The 23,571-nt window shown below is 38.5% G+C and overlaps 1 protein-coding gene across 1 annotated transcript; it reads left to right on the forward strand.

The window, feature by feature from the left end:
* Positions 1-546: 546 nt before the first annotated feature.
* Positions 547-18,380, forward strand: LOC126204452 (malate dehydrogenase, mitochondrial). Its single transcript, XM_049938838.1, has 7 exons — positions 547-705; positions 854-1,048; positions 1,643-1,810; positions 8,416-8,541; positions 17,033-17,170; positions 17,491-17,682; positions 17,817-18,380. The coding sequence occupies exons 1-7, from the start codon at positions 628-630 to the stop codon at positions 17,943-17,945; spliced, it is 1,026 nt and encodes a 341-aa protein (XP_049794795.1). The 5' UTR covers positions 547-627; the 3' UTR covers positions 17,946-18,380.
* The last annotated feature ends 5,191 nt before the right edge of the window (positions 18,381-23,571 follow it).

Below are 23,571 nucleotides of genomic sequence, written 5' to 3' on the forward strand. Positions count from 1 at the left end.
AAATTGTCATCCATATGTTTGTGACTATTATAGCGCCATCTATCACAAAGCGAAAAGAGTGGTCCAACTAAAACATCATATTTTCTTACGTACTACACGAATATGTAATAAAAATGGGGGTTCCTATTTTAAAAAAAAAACGCGGTTAATATCCGTTTGACCTATGGCAGCGCCATCTAGCGGGCCAACCATATCGCCATCTGGTTTCCCCTTCAAGCTAGAGAAGTTTCGTTCTTTGTAGTTTTTTCGTTTACGCTTATTTCGTGAGATATTCGGCCCGGTCACGTTCAATGGACTACCCTGTATATATAACCACTGTTTTGGAAACTCCAGAGCGCAGGCTGGTTAACGGATCTGACTCGTAATCTGCACAGTCGCGAAAGAATGAACGACGTTGAAAGTCATCTCAGTTTTTTCGTACCAACTCGGTTTATGCAAACGTTCAACTAGGTAAGCCGAGTTCGCCCATCGCTATTTCCTATATTGTCTACTTCGTTGTCGACAACAATCGAATGTCGAACGATATTCTGATCGACGCTTGCGTGTAGGCTTCACTCCCTTCTCCTTGCAAGGTCGTCGGCTGTACTAGTTGGGCGAGTGTAGAATTACGTAGAAGTAAGAAAGAGAATGTTTTCTCGCGTAGTGAGACCTCAGACCGTGTCAGTTTTGCAAAATGGTGTTAGAAGTATATCCACATCGTCGCAGGTGAGAAATGAATGCATGGTTTCGAAATGGCGTATTTCTACGACGTGTGGGTATTTCCTACCGGTTAAGAATATGGCTTGTGTACAAAGATACTGAATTTAATTCTGGAATATGTTAAAAAAGCAAATTAACATTTCTTTCTTTTCAGAGACATACTAAAGTGGCTGTCCTAGGAGCAAGTGGAGGAATTGGACAGCCTCTGTCATTATTAATGAAACAGTCTCCACTCGTATCAGAATTATCTCTCTACGATATTGTAAACACTCCAGGAGTTGCAGCCGACCTAAGTCACATTGAAACGCCAGCTAAAGTAAAGGGCTATGATGGTTCCAATCAGCTGAAGGTAATGCTTGTGTGCAGCGCTTTGAAAACTCTTATTTGCCATCTGGCAATTTAACCTTTTGTGCGCGTGTCTGCCACGAACGTAGACCGAAACAGCCATAATTTAGGAAATACAAACGTATGTTATATGTGTCGTTAATTTCTGTATAGTTGAATCGTCCCAGCAACGCATTTAACAATGGAAAAAAGCATTTGCCGAAGTTGGATGTTGTTATCTTTGTCTGAACACCGTAATATATATTGTTCAATACCGGAATTAAATTCCTCCTATGAGATTTTAAAAGTAATATACGAACTCTGCAATTCAGGACTTGATAATATCCCACTTCGTCCAAATTCAGAATGGCCCTCACAGTATGTGTTTGGCAGTGCAGTCACTATCAAGTGCACAAAACTGTTGCATGAAGAGGTCAGCACAGTGTGTGTAGGCTCAGAAGTGTCTGTCCAGAATTTTTTCTACAAAGAATTTAAACTGTAAGATAGGACACAGGCAATAACAATGTGATAGATGGTATATAAATTTAAACTGATCAGTGTTCTTAACAGTACTGTTGAAATTGCTTAAGATGCCTGCTGATAGCCGGTATGATTTCAGGATGCTCTGAAAGGTTGCGAGGTGGTGATCATCCCAGCTGGTGTACCAAGGAAACCTGGAATGACAAGAGATGACCTCTTCAACACAAATGCATCAATTGTGAGAGACCTTGCCCAGGCATGTGCTGAAGTGTGTCCAAAAGCTATTATTGGCATCATTTCAAACCCTGTAAGTAACTGACATCATGTAAGTAGCATTCTCCCAAAGTGGAGTTGATTTAGTTTCTGGAAGGTCTTGCCTTCTGCCTTTTACGGTGTGCCTTTTAGGTGAAAAGATTTACTGCTTTACTTCATGATCATGTGATCAAACTGAATTTATGTATGGATCTAGTTCAAATATTGATTAAGTATTCTTAGTTATGTTAAAAGTTCACAAGTTATGACATAACAAGAAACATGATTCTCTTGGACATATCAGGCCAAACTTAAAATGCAAGTCTTGAGATGTCAGTTATCTGATCACTGTGTCGTGCTGAGTAACTATTTGAACTGTTTGGTGAATGTAGCCAAGCTTCTCAAGACATCAAATTGACTTCACTAACTTCCTTGAAGCTGTGCTGCTAATCACTGCCAAGTCAACTGTCCTTGCAAAATATAGTAGAAATATGAGCTATTGGTTGCAATTTGAAAATCGCTTGTATTTTTACTGCTTCCCAGTAGATCAGTGTGACAAATATGTGCACCACGCACACACAAAATCATCTCCATTGATTTGTAAATAAATTCCTTTCTATGGGGAGAATAGCGAGACAATTAACAGGCTGATAAATGACTAAAATATCAAATGATTTATTTCTTTGCTGAAGATACATTGCCTTTGTGGTCTCCTCCTCTTTACCTAATTCTGTGCTTCAGCAACTGTGAATGATAGAGGGAGGTACTAGCAACAGATTAAACTGCAGTTTAGCAGCATAATTTTCAACTTTCTACCATATTTAATGCAGTTTTCATCGCAAAAACTAAATTATGAATTCAGAAAACAAATATTGGATCATGAACACATCGTGAGTATTATTACTGTGAAAAATGCAATGTGGATCCACTACATTAACTGGTGCCCTGGCTCATACTGCTTTTATTATAAAGTATTGCCTCCTTATTTTTCTTAAGTCTTATCAAGGTGTGGAATGAAAATGTTGATCAGATATTTATCGGAAGTTAAAACAGATATTTATACTAATCCGTAACTATTTGTAATTCAAGCAAAAACTAAAATTATAGTAAATTAAGTCATATGCACTAAAATTGTGTCCCAGGCTATGATGGTGCCCTGGCTCATACTGCTTTTATTATAAAGTATTGCCTCCTTATTTTTCTTAAGTCTTATCAAGGTGTGGAATGAAAATGTTGATCAGATATTTATCGGAAGTTAAAACAGATATTTATACTAATCCGTAACTATTTGTAATTCAAGCAAAAACTAAAATTATAGTAAATTAAGTCATATGCACTAAAATTGTGTCCCAGGCTATGATTTAAACCGAACTCGTGCAACACTCACAACCCATTTCATTCTCCTAGTACCTTTATATTTCATGGAATTATATACATGGAAGGGAAGAAGATTAGAATTTAATGTCCTATTGCTGACGAGGTTATTGGAAATGGAGCACAAGCTTGGCTAGGGGGAAGGATGGGCAAAGAAATAGTCCATGCACTAAGGAACCTCGCCATTCTCCTCAATTTATTTCGGGGAAACTGCGGAAAACGTAGAACTGGTTAGCTGGCTTGGGATGTGAGATTCTGTTGTCCCAAATGAGAATGCAGTGCCTTTACTGTGCCATCTTTCTCTGTAATTTATATATTAACAGATATAACACATGTATATAAAGCATTACAGAAACATCAAAGTTAAACAGGAAGGGAACATAATTTGTGGTAAATCTGTTTAATACAGACCATGTCAAAAGGACCAATGATTTTACTGAGAGGTGTATTACTTATTAGCCTCGTCATATAGAGTCCTATAGTGAGTCTGATTTCACTGTGATTCATTTAGTTTTTGTCAAGATCATGAAAATGTACAATCATTTTTATTCATTCAAATATCTTGGTTGTAAGGGAGCACGAATGGGAAGCTGTGGTTGAAAAGGGAGTGAGACAGTTGCAGCCTATCCATGATGTTCGGTCTGTACATTGAGCAAGCTGTAAAGGAATCCAAAGAAAACTTTGGAGTAGGTATTACAGTTTAGTTAGAAGGTATAAAAATCTTGGGGGTTTGCCAGTGACATTGTAATTGTATCAGACAGCAAAGAACTAGGAAGAGCAGTTGGAATGGATAGTGTTGAAAGGAAGATATAGGATGAACATCAACAAAAGCAAAACAAGGATAACGGAATGTTGTTGAGGGAGTTAGATTAGGAAACGAGACACTTGAAGAAGTAAAAGAGTTTTGTTATTTGATCAGCAAAATAACTGATTATGGCCAGTGTAGAGTTAGTATAAAACATACTGTCAATGGCAAGAACAGCATATCTGTGTATTGTCGAATACAGATTTAAGTGTTAGGAAGTGTTTTTAGACATATGTATATAGAGTGTAGCCATGTATAGAAGTGAAGCATGACTGGTAAACAGTTAAGATGAGATGAGAATAGAGGCTTTTAAAATGTGGTGCTACAGAAGATTGCTGAAGATTAGATGGTTAGGTTATATAATTTGTGAGGAGATGCTGAATGGAATTGGAGAGAAAAGAAATTTGTTGTGCAACCTGATTAGAGGGCATTGGTTGGTAGTACATAATTTGGACATCAGGGATCACCAATTTAGTAGTGTACAGAAGTGTGGGGGGAGGGGGGCGGTAAAAATAGCAGAGGGAGACCAAGAGATAACTCAGTAAATAGATTCAGGAGGTTGTAGGTTGCAGTAGTTATTAAGAAATAGACTTGCACAAGATACAGTAAGATGAAGAGCTGCGTCAAACGGTTCTTTAGGCAGGAGACCACATCAACAAGCCACAATAAGTTCTGTGCAGACATGATCTTATTAGCATAATCTGACAAGAAATATGCCTCCAGTTCAAATTTAGGTTGCGTTAGAGGTAACACAAAACACACTACTTTGGTATCTATTGCAAGTAAGTAATGAGATTGAAGTGTGAATCATAGAATTGAGTTGTCAATAATATATGAGGGTAATCCCAAAAGTAAGGTCTCCTATTTTTTATAAGTACATAGACATGTTTATTTCTACAATGACTTGCATCAGTTTACAGCTTGAACATTTAGCTATTTTTCGACACACCATTTCTGTCGATGCATTTTTGTAGATGCTGTGGTAGTTCATTTATGCTCATGTCATACCAGCTCGCCACCATGCAGTTCAGAAAGTCATGAATCTCTTCTTTCACCTCGTCATCGGAGCTGAATTGCTGGGACCACAATTAATGCTGACAGGTACTGTGAGACTCTGAAAAAACTCAAACGGGCAATTCAGAACCGGAAAACAGTAATGTTGAGCAAGGGTGTACACATTCTCCATTACAACGCTCACCCCCACATCACTCGGCAAACTGTTGCTCTCCTGCAACAGTTTCAGTGGAACATAATCAGCCACCCACCCTACAGTCCTGACTTGGTGCCCAGTGACTATCACCTGTTCCCTAGGTTAAAAGAACATTTGGCCAGAAAGCGATGCAGGTCTGACAAGGTGAAAGAAGAGGGTCATAACTTTCTGAACAGCATGGCAGCAAGCTGGTATGACACGGGTATACAAAAATGCACCGACAGAAATCGTGATCAAGTCGAAAAATAGCTAAATGCTCAAGCTGTAAACTGATATAGATTGTAGAAATAAACAGGTCTATGTACTTATTAAAAAAAAATAGGAGACCTTACTTTTGGGATTACCCTTGTATTTTCATTATATTATGATACTGATCTCGCCTTCAGTTGCAGAGGTACAGAGTGGTACCATGGTTAAGACATTTTCACAAATGTCCCATAACAGTATTTTAGACATTAATATTGTGGAACTTCTGTCAGCTAGAGAAATGCCCAACATTCTTTTTAAGCATGTAATTTTTTGCCTTTGACCTTCAGTCTGGATGCTCTCAAAGCTTCAGTACAAAACAAACTTTCACATACTGCACAGAAAAATTTGAGGCTTAATCAGTATTTCATCTGCTTTGACATTAATTTCAGATCATTGTTCCCACTATAACTGTTTCGTTGGTTTCCCAGTTACGAATTCATTAACATAGGGATGGAAATAGGTTGTTGACAATCTGTACTTTTGATTGATGTCAATTTTACCAGTCTGTGGCTGCTGGATTAATTTTTGTTTGCTTACACAGTCTGTTCCATGTAGAGGAGAGGGCATAAGTTGTAAATGGCGAGATTACCAGAACATTTCAACTTTTGGTGAGTTCCATGTTTGCTGCATTAAAATGCCAGGATTTTTTGTAACAGGTATTTGCTTTGTTTGATCACTGTATTTGTTTCTGAAATGTTGCTTCTCCAGAATTTATTTCTTAGATTCAAATTAAATGTTGTTCAGCATTCAATTTGCAGTTAGCTCTCTTCTGTGACTTCTGTGTGCTGTGTAAATTAGATGCTTATGCTGAGATGTATCTTCAGTCACTGATGCAAAAGTCAATTTGCTGGGGTATTAATTTCCTCACATTACATCCTATGGCTGTAATGTGTATGTACTCTTGACATATGAAGTTAGCTCTCAATGGATGTTCATGAAAGAGTGTTTCTCAAGTGATGTCTTGTTATAACTGATTCATGTTGTCCAGACACGATGTAAACTTCTTCATCTTTTAATCTGCAGAGAAGTTCTTGCTTTTTTGAAACTGCAAGGTACAATAAAACAGTGCCTTGTCCATTTTGGACCTTGCATTTGAATGACAGTGTTCTTACCTTCTGACCATCCATGACTCATGATCTCTGCTCATAGCATCAGTTCTATCAGAAGCAGTCTCCTACATTTCAAACTTCACAGAAGCTGCCTTGTGTGCTGGACTAGAACTTCTGTGAGAAAGGATGGACTTTGCCACATTGTGAGGGCTGTTGCTGGAATTAGTCTGTTTCACTATAGCTGGACTTGGTCAGCACAGTTTTAATCTGTCAGGCAGTTTAAAGTGTTGCCCACTGGTGCCATTTCCTTCTGATATCCTCTCTTCCAAGTGCAACTCCTGCAGATTGTGGAGAAGTCTCTGTGAAGTTTGTGAAGAAGAAGAAGAAGAAGAAGAAGAAGAAGAAGAAGAAGAAGAAGAAGAAATGTTGACAGAACTAAGGCTAAAAGGGCAAGTGTTGTGCTTGGATAGGTATTGGTAAGAGCCTGGCTATCGAGTGCAAGATTCTGGCTTGGAGTCCCAGTGTGGTGCACAGTTTTAATATTCCTTATCAAGGTCTGTGTAAACTAGTGCTGCTATACTGTAGTGGAAGGGAGCAAAAACCAGTAAATGAAACAAAACTTAATTTTTTGGCTGGGCAAAAGTTTTGCAGTATTGGGCCAAACACAACAAAACCACTTTGGTCATTCATAATAATCTGTAGTATTGAGTAAAAGTAACTGACAGATCCAATTTTACAAAAGAGTAAAAGCCTGTTAATGTTTATCCAATTTTAAATTACTTCCCTGTGAATAAATTTGTGCCCAACATGTAGCTGTGTCTTCAACACACATGGACACAATATTCTAGAACTCTCCCCTGCCTATTTCATATGGACACTTGGAAGTTTAGAAGGTAACACAGTGGATTTTTTCCACACATGTCGTTAAAGTTCTTGTGATTCTGCAGCTCTAAAAGCAAAACATAACTTGACCTTGTGGTAATTGGAGTTCAGTGTTGATGGAATTAAATCAGTGTGTTTGCATAGCTGCTGCTCTCTTGACTCTCCTGCTATTCATAAAATAATCCAAACTCATGCCTTAAATATCAGCTTCATTTTCTTGTTGCTATCTCAGCAATCATGGAATCAGACTATCTGTAAGTAGCACCATTTAAGGCCATAATAATTGTTTAATAATCTAATACTACTGGTCAGACTGTCTTTAGTAATTCCATATTTTATTCATTCAGCTGTGGTACAATTTAGGATTAAATAGTGTTTAAAAATACACTAAAATGTGTGAGTTGTTAATCTTCTCACTGATACCACAAGATCAGTTTTGTTGTGGCTGTCGATCAAGAGGTGAATTTACTTCCTGCATAGAGGTCAGTTTTTATTTGTGAAAAGATTTCTTGTGAAGGTCCAGAAATAATAACAATAATAATAACAACAACAACAACTTACAGAATTGTAAAGTAGTTAGGTTATACAGAAAAAAAATGTGGCCAAAGGTGAGAGGCAAGAGAGTGTAAAATGAGTTTTAGGTTGCTTTGAAACCCATTGTTAGAAATTATTCCAGTATCTATGTTCGAGATACGTACATGTAATATGTGTATCCATGAATTACAGGAAAGCACTGTTAAAATTTCAGTTTTAGACCCAGAGAAGTTGAAAATTTTCTGTTTCCTTGATTGACACATCAGATTGATTATTGAACAGGTACATTTTTCTTCTCTTCATATTTGTATAAAATTTGTTGTGTAGAAGCTGTTCCTTTTTAGTAGCAATTGCAAACTTGAAGCACAAATCTAAACAAAGAAAAAATCCAGCTAGTGTTAACACAAAACATGTTTAATTGTTGGTTTTCTTTAACAGTGTTGTGCATTCTTTGACAGTGGCAAGTTTCATGAAGGATAATCATAATACACTTCCTGTCTATTGTGTATGCATGTTTAATGGCCAAACACATTATTAAAATTACTTTCCTATTGCAGGTAAACAGCACTGTACCTATTGCTTCAGAAGTTCTACAAAAAGCGGGAGTCTACGATCCCAACAGGGTGTTTGGAGTTTCAACTTTAGATGTTGTACGAGCAAACACCTTTATTGCAGAAGCAAAGGTTTGCTGTCAGATTCAAGATTCAAAATACTCTTATTGTACAACATTCCATGGTAGCTAGGAATAACTGGTTGTGTAGACAACAAATGTTTGTATGTCCAAAATGTTATAGAGAAATAGATTTTTTTTGTTACACTTGCAGTAGAGCTAAACTAAACTGCAGTTATGTAAATCAAAGTTATGGTACTGTGTAAAATGATATAAACACTTCTGAATGTGCAATAAGTTGACTGCAGTATTTTTTCACATGGGGTGAAGACATTTTGGTAAGCTTATCAGGAGTCACCAGGCGGTCACTGTTGTGGAGAGAAGGAAGGGTGGTAAGACTACATTTTAGTGATTAAAAACTGCGCTAACCTTGGTTATTAGTGAAGTGGATGGTCCATCATACAAGCTATAGGTGCCAAGTCCTTTGTTGTGTTTTTAATTGGAATCCATTCAAATTCCATTCTCAGTCAGTTTCCGTATCATTGTTGTCAGGCCGGCCAGTGTGGCCGAGCGGTTCTAGGCGCTTCAGTCTGGAACCGCTACAGTCGCAGGTTTGAATCCTGCCTCTGGCATGGATGTGTATGATGTCCTTAGGTTAGTTAGGTTTAAGTAGTTCTAAGTTCTAGGGGACTGACAACCTCAGCAGTTAAGTCCCACAGTGCTCAGAGCCATTTGAACTGTTGTCATGTGCTGTATATTAATCTTAAATGTACAGTTCAACATTATTACATTCTCTATTGCTTGTTCTGTTAACCCATCTCTGCTAAGATTCATGCAAGCTTCTAATCATGTTAAGCAATTTTAGATAAAAACTTTGGTTATTTCAGCGTAGTTAAATTATTCGAAGAAATGTTTGTCTGAATTTTTCTTTTTTTTATTCCAGGTTAGTTCAAAACAGTTCAGATCAGTGGTATAATGGGAACCTCTGAGTAGCAAACAGTCTTACGCAGTTTGCGTCTGCCTTAAAAATAGGCTTCATCTGCTTTAAAAATAGGCTCCAGCGTACTGTGAAACACAATTTGTGTAATCTGATTTCTTGTTAAACTTGTTTAAAAAGTGATTTTGTTCTGAATGAGCCAGTCATTTACTTTCTGAGGGTTGCAATAGTGGGGGCTCTGTCTGACCAGTATGATACAGCATGTTATCATGAATAATAATAATAATAATAATAAGGCGACGAAAAGAACAAACGACTAATTGGGTTGACCCCCCTTTTAGTGTGATTAGTTGGTTCAGGACAGAACTAAAGAAGCCTCGGACATGTGCCGTCATGGTCGGGGATGACGTTTGAACCCTATGCCCGCCCACAGTGGTAATGACACTGCTAGCCAACTGGAAAATGATTTAAATCCAGATAGAGGTGTTTTGCAGGATATGCTTCCTGCAACCACCCTAGAAGGAAAACACAGAGGATGAGATGGTCAGATGAAGTTAATCGACACCTCATGTTTTGTTATTACCAAGCAACAAACCTAGGAACCAACACAACTCGATACAGATCACAAGTATACACAACATTTATTATCAGAAACCCAGAATTAAAATTTTTAACAGAACGACAACTAGCTGATCAGATCCGTGTAATAATAAAAAATAACAGGATACCCCAGTCAGAATTAGAAAACATCAAACAACAAATACTGGAACAAAATGTGCAATCAGAAGAAGAAGAAGAAGAAGAAGGAAATGCAGTAATGGACTCAAACATCCCAGAGCAAACAAACAAAGAACAACACGCATCAATTAAACAATCAGAGGAAAACAAAATCTTGCGACAGCCACCAGAACAAGCACAAATAGAACTCGAAGGAACACACATGTTAGATATAGAAGAAAAATTTCAGCTGACATATATAGAATACAAAGACACAAATACAGATATTAGACCATTCTTGCACAGACCACCAAATAACCCACAAGTTGAAACAACAACAATTATCAACACAATTGTACACAGCAAAATAAATGAAAATACAACTATGGAAGAGTTACAACTACTGGTTTATATAGGAGCACTCACTACACTAAATATACACACTAGGCAGAGATTAGAACCAACCAACACACAGAAGAAACCCACAAAACCAGCATGGCAACACAGGCTACAGATCAGAATAGAAAAACTGAGAAGAGACATAGGACAGCTAACACAATTTATAAGGAATGAAATATCGCACAAAAAACGAAAAAGGTTTGGTAAAATCTCACAACAAGAAGCGATAGAGCAATTAGATGAAAAGAAGCAGAAATTACAAGCATTGGCCAAATGACTTAGAAGATACAAAAAAAGTGAAAACAGAAGGAAACAAAACCAAACATTCAATACAAACCAAAAGAAATTTTACCAGACAATAGATAACACATACATTAAATTAGTCAATCCACCAAACATAATAGACACGCAACACTTCTGGAGCAACATATGGTCAAACCCGGTACAACATAAGACATGCACGGTGGATACAAGCAGAAACACACATAAAAGATGATACCACAAATGCCTGAAGTGATAATTTTGCAACATGAAGTCACCCGAGCAATTAATTCTACGCACAATTCGAAAGCCCTGGAAAAGATAAAATAGCAAATTTCTGGCTAAAGTAGTTCACCTAAACACATTCACGTCCAACTAAATTATTTAACAGTTATATTGCAGACCCATACACAGTCTCTGATACACTTACACAAGGAATAACTTATCTGAAACCTAAAGATTAAGCAGACTCAGCAAACCCAGCAAAATGTCGCTCCATAACATGCCTACCAACAATATGCAAAATATTAACTTCAGTCATTACACAGAAATTAATGACACACAAAACACAGAGCAAAATTATAAATGAAGAACAAAAAGGCTGCTGCAAAGGAGTAAGAGGATGTAAAGAGCAACTAATAATACACTCCTGGAAATTGAAATAAGAACACCGTGAATTCATTGTCCCAGGAAGGGGAAACTTTATTGACACATTCCTGGGGTCAGATACATCACATGATCACACTGACAGAACCACAGGCACATAGACACAGGCAACAGAGCATGCACAATGTCGGCACTAGTACAGTGTATATCCACCTTTCGCAGCAATGCAGGCTGCTATTCTCCCATGGAGACGATCGTAGAGATGCTGGATGTAGTCCTGTGGAACGTTCGTGCTGGACGTGCAGACCGCGTGAGACGACGCTTCATCCAGTCCCAAACATGCTCAATGGGGGACAGATCCGGAGATCTTGCTGGCCAGGGTAGTTGACTTACACCTTCTAGAGCACGTTGGGTGGCACGGGATACATGCGGACGTGCATTGTCCTGTTGGAACAGCAAGTTCCCTTGCCGGTCTAGGAATGGTAGAACGATGGGTTCGATGACGGTTTGGATGTACCGTGCACTATTCAGTGTCCCCTCGACGATCACCAGTGGTGTACGGCCAGTGTAGGAGATCGCTCCCCACACCATGATGCCGGGTGTTGGCCCTGTGTGCCTCGGTCGTATGCAGTCCTGATTGTGGCGCTCACCTGCACGGCGCCAAACACGCATACGACCATCATTGGCACCAAGGCAGAAGCGACTCTCATCGCTGAAGACGACACGTCTCCATTCGTCCCTCCATTCACGCCTGTCGCGACACCACTGGAGGCGGGCTGCACGATGTTGGGGCGTGAGCGGAAGACGGCCTAACGGTGTGCGGGACCGTAGCCCAGCTTCATGGAGACGGTTGCGAATGGTCCTCGCCGATACCCCAGGAGCAACAGTGTCCCTAATTTGCTGGGAAGTGGCGGTGCGGTCCCCTACGGCACTGCGTAGGATCCTACGGTCTTGGCGTGCATCCGTGCGTCGCTGCGGTCCGGTCCCAGGTCGACGGGCACGTGCACCTTCCGCCGACCACTGGCGACAACATCGATGTACTGTGGAGACCTCACGCCCCACGTGTTGAGCAATTCGGCGGTACGTCCACCCGGCCTCCCGCATGCCCACTATACGCCCTCGCTCAAAGTCCGTCAACTGCACATACGGTTCACGTCCATGCTGTCGCGGCATGCTACCAGTGTTAAAGACTGCGATGGAGCTCCGTATGCCACGGCAAACTGGCTGACACTGACGGCGGCGGTGCACAAATGCTGCGCAGCTAGCGCCATTCGACGGCCAACACCGCGGTTCCTGGTGTGTCCGCTGTGCCGTGCGTGTGATCATTGCTTGTACAGCCCTCTCGCAGTGTCCGGAGCAAGTATGGTGGGTCTGACACACCGGTGTCAATGTGTTCTTTTTTCCATTTCCAGGAGTGTAGATGCAGAGGTGACATATCAAGCTAAAACTAAAAAAAGGTCGCTACACTATGCTTACATTGATTACCAAAAAGCTTTTGATAGTGTACCCCACTCATTTTTTTTCCCCAGCTCCCCACATGTACCATGTTATTAATGCACTTAGCTTTCCACTCTTTAACTCATGTGCAATGTTTTGTTAGTAGTCTGTCTTGCTTATTATCCTGTCTTCCACATTTAAGCTCTCATATCTTCAAGACTTGGCTGGCACAGTCCCCAACAGTCAGTCAGTCCTTCTCAACCTTTCTGGTAGGTCTCCCCTAACTCGGGGTTCTGGTAGAGTTTTCTGTAACTCTGCATTTGTTAAACCTTGCCAGTCCTTTTCTTTCATACCTCATCAATGCCCTTAAGCCACTGGCTCTCTAAATTTATCCATCCAGTTATATTTTCAAAAATTATTTTCATTGCTATGCTTGCTTGTCACTGTCATATAAAAAATATAAGAAAATGACACTACTATTTTCCAGGGGATAAGTTTATATGCCAATTAGCTCTGCAGATGATGAAGAATTGATGAAATGTATGATGAGACGAAAGAAATTGAGATAGTCAAGGGAGAGGAAAATTTAATAGTCATGGCTGACTGGAATTCGATAGTAGGAAAAGGGAGAAGGAAACGTATTAGGTGAATATGGATTGGGGGGTAAGAAATGAAAGAGGAAGCCGTCTGGTAGAATTTTGCACAGAGCATAACTTAATCATAATAATCATGGTTCACGAATCATGAAAGAAGGTTGTATACATGGAAGAAGCCTGGAGATACTAGAACGTATCAGATTATATAATGGTAAGACAGAGATTCAGGAATCAGGTTTTATAAGACATTTCCAGGGGCAGATGTGGACTCTGACCACAATCTATTGGTTATGAACTGTAGAGTAAAACTGAAGAAACTGCAAAAAGATGGTAAATTGAGGAGATGGGACTTGAATAAACTGACAGAACCAGAGGTTGGAGAGTGTTTCAGGGAGAGCATTAGGGAATAATTGACAAGAATGGGTAGCTTTGAGATTAAATAGTAAAGGCAGCAGAGGATCGAGTAGGTAAAAAGATGAGGGCTAGTAGAAATCCTTGGGTAACATGAAATATTGAATTTAATTGATAAAGGAGAAAATATAAAAATGCAGTTGATGAAGCAGGCAAAAAGGAATACAAATGTCTCAAAAATGAGATCGACAGGAAATGCAAAATGGCTAAGCAGGGATGGATAGAGGACAAATGTAAGGATGTAAAGGCATATATCACTAGGGGTAAGATGCAGGGGAAGATCAGTTTGGATTCCATAGAAATATTGGAACACGTGAGGCAATACTGACCTTAAGACTTACCTTAGGAGAAAGATTAAGGAAAGGCAAACCTATGTTTCTAGCAGTTGTAGACTTAGAGAAAGCTTTTGACAATGTTGACTGGAATACTCTCTTTCAAATTCTGAAGGTGACAGGGGTCAAATACAGGGAGCAAAAGGCTATTTACAATTTTTACAGAAACCAGATGGCATTTATAAGAGTAGAGGGGCATGAAAGGGAAGGAGTGGTTGGTAAGGGAGTGAGACAGGGTTGTAGCCTATCCCCAATGTTATTCAGTCTGTATATTGAGCAAGCAGTGAAGGAAACAAAAGAAAAATTCAGAGTAGGAATTAAAATCCATGGAGATGAAATAAAAACTGAGGTTTGCTGATGACATTGTAATTCTGTCAGACAGCAAAGGACTTGGAAGATAATTTGAACAGAATGGACAGTGTCTTGAAAGGAGGATATAAGATGAACATCAACAAAAGCAAAATGAGGATAATGGAATGTAGTCGAATTAAATCGTGTGATGCTGAGGGCATTAGATTAGGAAATGACACTTAAAGTAGTGAATGTGTTTTGCTATTTGGGAGCAAAATAACTGATGGTTGAAGTAGAGAGGATATAAAATGTTGACTGGCAATGGCAAGGAAAGTGTTTCTGAAGAAAAATTTGTTAACATCAAGTATAGATTTAAATGTCAGAATGTCGCTACTGAAAGTATTTGTGTGGAGTGTAACCATGTAGGGAAGTGAAACATGGATGATAAATAGTTTAGACCACATAACTGGGGAGGTATTGAATAGAATTGGGGAGAAGAGAAATTTGTGGCACAACTTGACTAGAAGAAGGGATCAGTTGGCAGGACATGTTCTGAGGCATCAAGGGATCACCAGTGTGGAAGGGCAGTGTGGAAGGTAAAAATTGTAGTGGGAGACAGAGTACACTAACCAGATTCAGAAGGATGTATGTTGCAGTAGGTGCTGGGAGATGAAGCTGCTTGCACAGGATAGAGTAGCATGGAGAACTGCATCGAACCAGTCTCAGGACTGAAGAAGAAGAAGGAGAAGAAGAAGAAGAAGAAGAAGAATGAGCAATGCTGATCATGGCTGTTTATTTTGGCCTACCAGGGTTATTATTGATGTGAAGGACATTAAATATTCAGAGAAGAATTTCTGACAATGAGAAGACAATAATAATGCTAGTACTGGGTCCATTACCATATGGATGGAAACCTCCCTTCGTATGTCATCCTTCTCAGGAAAAAGATCTGCAGTACTTATCTTTAGATACTAAAAAAAGTGATAGCTGTCAAATGACCTGACACCAGAAGGCTGTTTGGAACGCAATACTAAGGTCTTCAAACAACAGTGCTGAATTCTTTTAGGGAATACCTCATCCAGGAAATTGAGGGTTGGATGAGAAAGTATACCCCAGACATGATAATAGTTCCTGGTGGCATGATGTCACAACTTTAAAGTGATGGTTGTTGTGACGAGATATTTTAAGGTTCACTTGTAAGAGGTTTACAGTGGTTTCTTCTTGGAGACTATGCACTTCATTCAAGGAGGAAGAAGTTACAGACACACTCTGCATCTATGCTGGGCTGGTGGATCGTTAATGCCTGGGGCAGAATTTTAAGCGAATCCGTTATGAAATGATTTAAAAAGTACTGTGTGCCCAGTGTTTAAGATAGCTCAGAAGCTAAAATTCTATGGGAGGAATGTCAGGAAAAAACAATAAAGAGTATGCTTACAAATGAAGATTTATATTATTTTTATTATTATTAAAAGTGATACTACAGATATGTCTTGGATAGTAAGCAAAAAAGGAAGTGAAGGTAGAAATTAATGAAGACCATTTCTTATTGTTTGTCTATATTTTGATAAGACAGATATAAAACAATAAATGGCATAAGTTTGAGAATAGGTAGAATATTAACCTTTTTAACCTAGCACTTAACATCAGTAAGACAGAATCTAATTTAGATTAGTCTGAATATATTAAAAACAAAAATTTATCAAGAAGCCACTTAAAAAAAGGTGTGGTATGATATTCATGGTAGTCTTATAGTCAGATAAATGGTACCTTGAGAAGGCCAAAGGTGCTGAAATAAGGTAATTGCTGAATAATGAAATGGAAATGCTTATTTCAAAATAAAAGAACAGGAAAATGGCTTCATTTTAGAAACTTACAGTGCTTGTGGACCCAGACATCAACTTCTTTTAAAGCATGTTCCTTTTTGGGTCTTCAGAGGATTTAAAACAATACATCATAACTTATTTCCTGTTGATACTGTAATCTGATTTCTAATGCATCTAAGGTGCAGCAACAGTTAAATATTGTATATAATTGTTTTTGTGACAACAGTCAAATAAAGAAGTAAGTTTTTTTTGTTTATAATATGGCAGCAGTCACAAAAATTAAGAAAATGTCTAATGTAGGAGTTGTTGGTTGAAAGTTAAAGCTTCACGAAAAGAATTATACTGCGCGTTTCCTGGAGTAAAAGATTACTTCACTGTACTTGATATTTCCTCCAGACTCTGTGTTATTATGATAGAGAAAGCAATGTGTTGAAGAAGCTAGCAGTCTTTTAATGTTTGCTGTTACTGCAGATGTAATCACCTGTAGTCCCTTTTTTGATTTATTTTAATTTCATTTTGATGATTTTTAGTGTTTTGTAGTCTTTCATCTAAGTCTTTGTGTAAATAGAGCATATGATTAACAGCTGGCATGTTTCTCCAGTTCTGTACAAATTCGTAGTATGTTAAAAACAGAAATGCAAGATGATATATTTAAAGCATAGAATCTCAAATGTTCCTGCCAACATTTTTTTGTCATGACAAATGTTTAGTGTAGCTATGATTCGAAAGTGTAACACTGAAACTTTTACAACAGGGTCTGGACCCAACAAAGGTGAATATCCCAGTGGTGGGAGGTCACTCTGGAGTCACTATCATTCCTCTTATCTCTCAGGCAACTCCCAGTGTGGACTTCCCAAAGGATCAACTCAAAGCTCTTACTGAAAGAATACAGGTAATTAAAATATGAAGCTGTGAAGGGACACACATTTTAATAAAGAAAAACAGCTAATTTTGATTGAAAATTTGGTAGTTCATAATTCATTAAAAATTTTACAGTGATTGCAGAAGAGCATGCCTTGAGATGATTAAAACTTCACTAAAAGTTGAGAAACGAGATTAATTATAATTTGTGAAGGAATTGTCTAATATTAATTAAAATTTAAATTCTCTGCCAAATCTAAGCAATTTGTTGTTGGGCATTCATGAATCGTGTTGGCCTGCCAACTATTGTCACCCTGTGTTTTTCATGAACATTATTACATTATCCTTCAGGAGGCTGGCACAGAAGTGGTGAAAGCAAAAGCTGGTGCTGGTTCAGCAACACTTTCAATGGCATATGCAGGTGCTCGCTTTGCATTTGCAGTGATCAGAGCCCTCAAGGGAGAACAAAATATTGTTGAATGTGCCTATGTCCGATCAAATGTTACAGAGGCAAAATACTTTGCAACACCTTTACTTCTTGGGGTGAGTAAAAGTCCATCAGTCTAACAAAATGAATAGAATACACAGGGTACATCAATTAATGGGTACTAATTTAACAAATCAGTTGTGGTTTCCTATTCTGATTTTTTTATATAGTAAAAAAATTATTTTTGTAGCCTGGTGGTATACAGAAGAACCTCGGTCTCGGAAAGCTGTCTGACTTTGAGAGTGAGCTGCTGAAGGCAGCAATACCAGAACTAAAGAAGAACATACAGAAGGGAGAAGATTTTGTAAACAAGAAGTAAATTACTACCTTGGGAACAAACCATGATGTAGATTTGTAAAAGTGATGTGATACTCATATTGTTGCTGCTGTGTGGAATGGTGTACGTGAGGCTGTGTATGTTGCCGGTGTAGAAGTGTTACACTGTTAACACTAAAAAAGAATAGAAACTGCCTAAGTATTAAAATTGGTGCGATTAGACTAAAAAGTTTAAAATATATTGTTTATAAATTGTGTAGTTTTATACACCATTTATTTCCTAATTTATGTGCTTCTTGTTAAAGATCTAAAATATCTCCTCTGATGATGTTTTTATTTTTCCTTTTATAGTATTTTGCAATGTGTTAAAACATGCATTTATAGGCACCAGGGTGGAAATGACACTGAAGGAAATGCAGCTGTCTTGCCAAGTTTGTCATGGTGTCAGTTTGTTACAATAAAATGATATTGAAGTGGGTATGCACAGTTGTATTTTATAACTTCTACAAACATATTGAGTCAGGTATAAACACGCCCCAATTAGTTTATGGATTTTATTGCGCAGATACAGATTTTCTTAATACATATACAAATTTCGTGGGTAACATTGGATGACAGTGCTGCTGAAAAAATCAGCCGTAAATTGTCAGTGTTCCTTGTAGTTAATTGATACAAATTTGAGAATAATATTACCTCTTTGATTGCTACGAGATGAGTTAGGCCATGAAGTAAGAGGTTGATTCAGTGCATTCAGTAACTAACTTTAGTCCACAACAAATTTTTCTGTTATTGTTGTGGTCTTCAGTCCTGAGACTGGTTTGATGCAGCTCTCCATGCTACTCTATCCTGTGCAAGCTTCTTCATCTACCACTAACTACTGCAACCTACATCCTTTTGAATCTGCTTAGTGTATTCATCTCTTGGTCTCCCTCTACGATTTTTACCCTCCACGCTGCCCTCCAATACTAAATTGGTGATCCCTTGATGCCTCATATGTCCTACCAATCGGTCCCTTCTTCTAGTCAAGTTGTGCCACATATTTCCCTTCTCCCCAATTCTATTCAATACCTCCTCATTAGCTATGTGATCTACCCATCTAATCTTCAGCATTCTTCTGTAGCACCACATTTCGAAAGCTTCTATTCTCTTCTTGTCAAAACTATTTATCGTCCATGTATCACTTCCATACATGGCTACACTCCATACAGATACTTTCAGAAACAACTTCCTGACACTTAAATCTATACTTCCTGACACTTAAATCTATACTTCCTGACACTTAAATCTATACTTCCTGACACTTAAATCTATACTTCCTGACACTTAAATCTATACTTCCTGACACTTAAATCTATACTTCCTGACACTTAAATCTATACTTCCTGACACTTAAATCTATACTTCCTGACACTTAAATCTATACTTCCTGACACTTAAATCTATACTTCCTGACACTTAAATCTATACTTCCTGACACTTAAATCTATACTTCCTGACACTTAAATCTATACTTCCTGACACTTAAATCTATACTTCCTGACACTTAAATCTATACTTCCTGACTCTTAAATCTATACTTCCTGACTCTTAAATCTATACTTCCTGACACTTAAATCTATACTTCCTGACACTTAAATCTATACTTCCTGACACTTAAATCTATACTTCCTGACACTTAAATCTATACTTCCTGACACTTAAATCTATACTTCCTGACACTTAAATCTATACTTCCTGACACTTAAATCTATACTTCCTGACACTTAAACCTATACTTCCTGACACTTAAACCTATACTTCCTGACACTTAAACCTATACTTCCTGACACTTAAACCTATACTTCCTGACACTTAAATCTATACTCAATGTTAACAAATTTCTCTTCTTCAGAAACGCTTTTCTTGCCATTGCCAGTCTTCATTTTATATCCTCTCTACTTCGACAAACATCAGTTATTTTGCTCCCCAAATAGCAAAACTCATTTACTACTTTAAGCCTCCCATTTCCTAATTTGCACAGCATCACCCGATTTAATTAGACTACATTCCATTATCCTCATTTTGCTTCTGTTGATGTTCTTCTTGTATCCTCCTCTCAAAGACACTGTCCATTCCGTTCAGCTGATCTTCCAGGTCCTTTGCCGTTTCTGACAGAGTTACAATGTCGTCGGCGAACCTCAAAGTCGGTGAAACTCAGTTTTTATTTCTTCTCCATGGATTTTAATACCTACTCCAGATTTTTCTTTTGTTTCCTTTACTGCTTGCTCAATATACAGATTGAATACTTCCCCACCACTGCTTCCCTTTCATGCCCCTCAACTGCCTTCTGCTTTCTGTACAAATTGTAAATAGCCTTTCGCTCCCTGTATTTTATCCCTGCCACCTTTAGAATTTGAAAGAGAGTATTCCAGTCAACATTGTCAAAGCATTTCTCTAAGTCTACAAATGCTAGAAATGTGGGTTTGCCTTCTTCTAAGATAAGCCGTAGGGTCAGTATTCCCTCATGTGCTCCAACATTTCTACGGAATCCAAACTGATCTTCCCCGAAGTCGGCTTCTACTAGTTTTTCCAATCGTCTGTGAAAAATTCGTGTTAGTATTTTGCAGCTGTGGCCTATTAAACTGATACTTCCGTAATTTTCACATCTGTCAACACCTGCTGTCTTTGGGATTGGAATTATTATATTCTTCTTGAAGTCTGAGGGTATTTCGCCTGTCTCATACATCTTGCTCACCAGATGGTAGAGTTTTGTCAGGACTGGCTCTCCCAAGGCTGTCAGTAGTTATAGTGGAATGTTGTCTACTCCCGGGGCCTTGTGTCAACTTGGGTCTTTTAGTGCTCTGTCAAACTCTTCACGCAGTATCATATCTCCCATTTCATCTTCTTCTACATCCCCTTCCATTTCCAACATATTGTCCTCAAGAACATCGCTCTTGTATAGACCCTCTATATACTCTTTCCACCTTTCTGCTTTCCCTTATTCATACAAGTGGTTCTCTTCTCTCCAAAGGTCTCTTTAATTTTCCTGTAGGCAGTATCTATCTTACCCCCTAGTGATACGCACCTCTACATCCTTACATTTGTCCTCTAGCCGTGCCTGCTTAGCCATTTTGCACTTCCTGTCGATCTCATTTTTGAGACGTTTGTATTCCTTTTTGCCTGCTTCATTTACTGCATTTTTATATTTTCTCCTTTCATCAATTAAATTCAGTATTTCTTCTGTTACCCAAGGATTTCTACTAGCCCTCGTCTTTTTACCTACTTGATCCTCTGCTGCCTTCGCTACTTCATCCCTTAGAGCTACCCCTTCTTCTTCTACTGTATTTCTTTCCCCCATTCTTGTCAATCGTTCCCTAATGCTCTCCCTGAAGCTCTCTACAACCTCTGGTTCTTTCAGTTTATCCAGGTCCAATCTCCTCAATTTACCACCTTTTTGCAGTTTCTTCAGTTTTAATCTACAGTTCATAATGAATAGATTGTGGTCAGAGTCCACATCTGCCCCTGGAAATGTCTTAAAATTTAAAACCTGTCTCCTGAATGTCTGTCTTACAATTACATAATCTATCTGATACAGGGTGTATAAGACCCGGGAGATCCGGGAAAATCCCGGGAATTGTTTAGAATTACGAGAATTTTTTTGTTTTGTTTTAGTTTTCAGTTAAATTTTTGTACTTTTGATTGGTAAGAACAGATACTCTAATAAAGGATATTACTGTACCCCGCTACTGCAGAATAATACTGCAGCAACAAAACATGAATGACAAAAAACGAAAATAAGGAAATGCGCCACATACAACAACAAAACACAGTGCTCATATAAGCGTCTGCCAACAGCAAAGTTTGTCAAAGTCTTTAGGAAGACTTTGTAATGCTTCATAACAACAAATTGTCTCCAATGAGCCTGACGTGACAATTGTTTAAATTAGATTCGTTCGGGCAGTTGGGGGCGGGCTCTTGCACATGCGCAGTTGAGTCGCGTATGAGTAGTGCCTTCTCCCGCTTCTGGTTACAGAGGTGTGGCTGCGCGCCACTACCTAATATTGCCCCGGTTCGGAAATACAGTAAATCCGGGGCTGATGCATAGAGCAGTCTGAGTTGTTGTGGGGAGATGTCGTCTTGACCTGACCTGGGTATACGTTCAGTGATTTTATTGTTTCCTCTTCGTTTATTGCTCTCACATTAAATGATTTTCGTGACTGGGCACTATCAAATGAATTAAAATAAATTCGCGTAATTACAGAAGGCTAAAATATGTTATTAGTTTCAGATTTTAGTTCCTCCTTTCTGACAGTCAAGCATTAATCGCCTTGCTGAACAATGAAGTTATTTTTGAAGGTTTGCTAAAGATTTGGCTTTTATTAATCTTTTCTGCTGAGGCAGTCACTTTATTTGAAACGATGTGTTTAGTTTCACACTATTGGTTTGTTTCAACTGTTCGCTGTATTTAAAGTACACTTATGGCATTATACCGTAATAAAGAACCGAACATGAGGTAATACAGTACTGGTGCTCCAAGAAAATTTACATCTGAATCTGGACAAACGAATGTGCACTTTAAGCAGAATTATGCATTTTAATATGGTTCATGAAATTCCAATGCTCTTGAAGTATCGTGTGACGTCTTGCTTCTTTTATGACATAATCTTCTAATGTTTTACATGTACGAACATACGAGGTTTTTTCGTCATCATAACTGTGCAAGTGCGGTGACGCCTTATATCTGGTGCTCTCTTTCAACTACTGAAACAAACCTATTTCAACAGGTCGCGGGAAAACATTGCGAATGGTGGTTTGAAAAGCGTTACATTCAAAGCAAATTTCCTTTTACGCAAGGTGAGCTATGTGTGAGAATGTGCGATGAATTTCTTAAATCACAAAGCATTTGACTCTCATTTAAAATTCAATTCTTTGAGGAGGACCATTTAGAAGTATTTCGAGCCCAGAAAATCATACATTTAGGTCGTTATTAAAAATTTTGCTGGCACATTTGTGTGATGCGTCTTAAAGTTTGACGTGCAAAGCAAATCAACATTATATGTGCAAGTTTGGCTTCTCTTGCAGCTTGTTAATCTTAGAGACCAATATTATATTTCAATGCTATGTATATTAATTTAAACCATTAACTTTTCTTATTTGTGTGTTTGCGCTACTTAAGAGTGATGTTGCTATTGGCTGACTACATGACGTGTCATGTGCTTTCATCAGCTGGCGAGATCACTTGACATAAGCTATGACTGGCTTACAAAAGCGCAGCGCAATCCCGATTTCACTGCTTCGGAAAGTAACATGCGGTATTTGGTGGAATCCGAATTTATACCTTCGTAATATGAACATATGCAGCGTACATGTTGCACATGAAAGGTCTTTCAAAACATTTTTTTACCCCCACCCCCGAGTTTCGTTTTATAAACTGCCAGGAAATTCTACGTCTGTGTATGAAACCATAAACAATCACAGGATTGATGAGTTTCACAGTGGCAAGGAAGCGTATACTGTCACTTAACACGGAAAAAGTGTATTTTGACCCGGGAGAAACTGTATTTTTAACCGGGAAAAGTCCGGGAATTTTTTTTCCTTGTCCACGTATACACCCTGTGATACCTTCCAGTATCTCGAGGCTTCTTCCATTTTGACAACCGTCTTTCATGATTCTTGAACGAGCTGTTAGC

The sequence above is a fragment of the Schistocerca nitens genome, chromosome 9 (genome assembly GCF_023898315.1).
Source record: "Schistocerca nitens isolate TAMUIC-IGC-003100 chromosome 9, iqSchNite1.1, whole genome shotgun sequence".
Taxonomy (NCBI): domain Eukaryota; kingdom Metazoa; phylum Arthropoda; class Insecta; order Orthoptera; family Acrididae; genus Schistocerca; species Schistocerca nitens.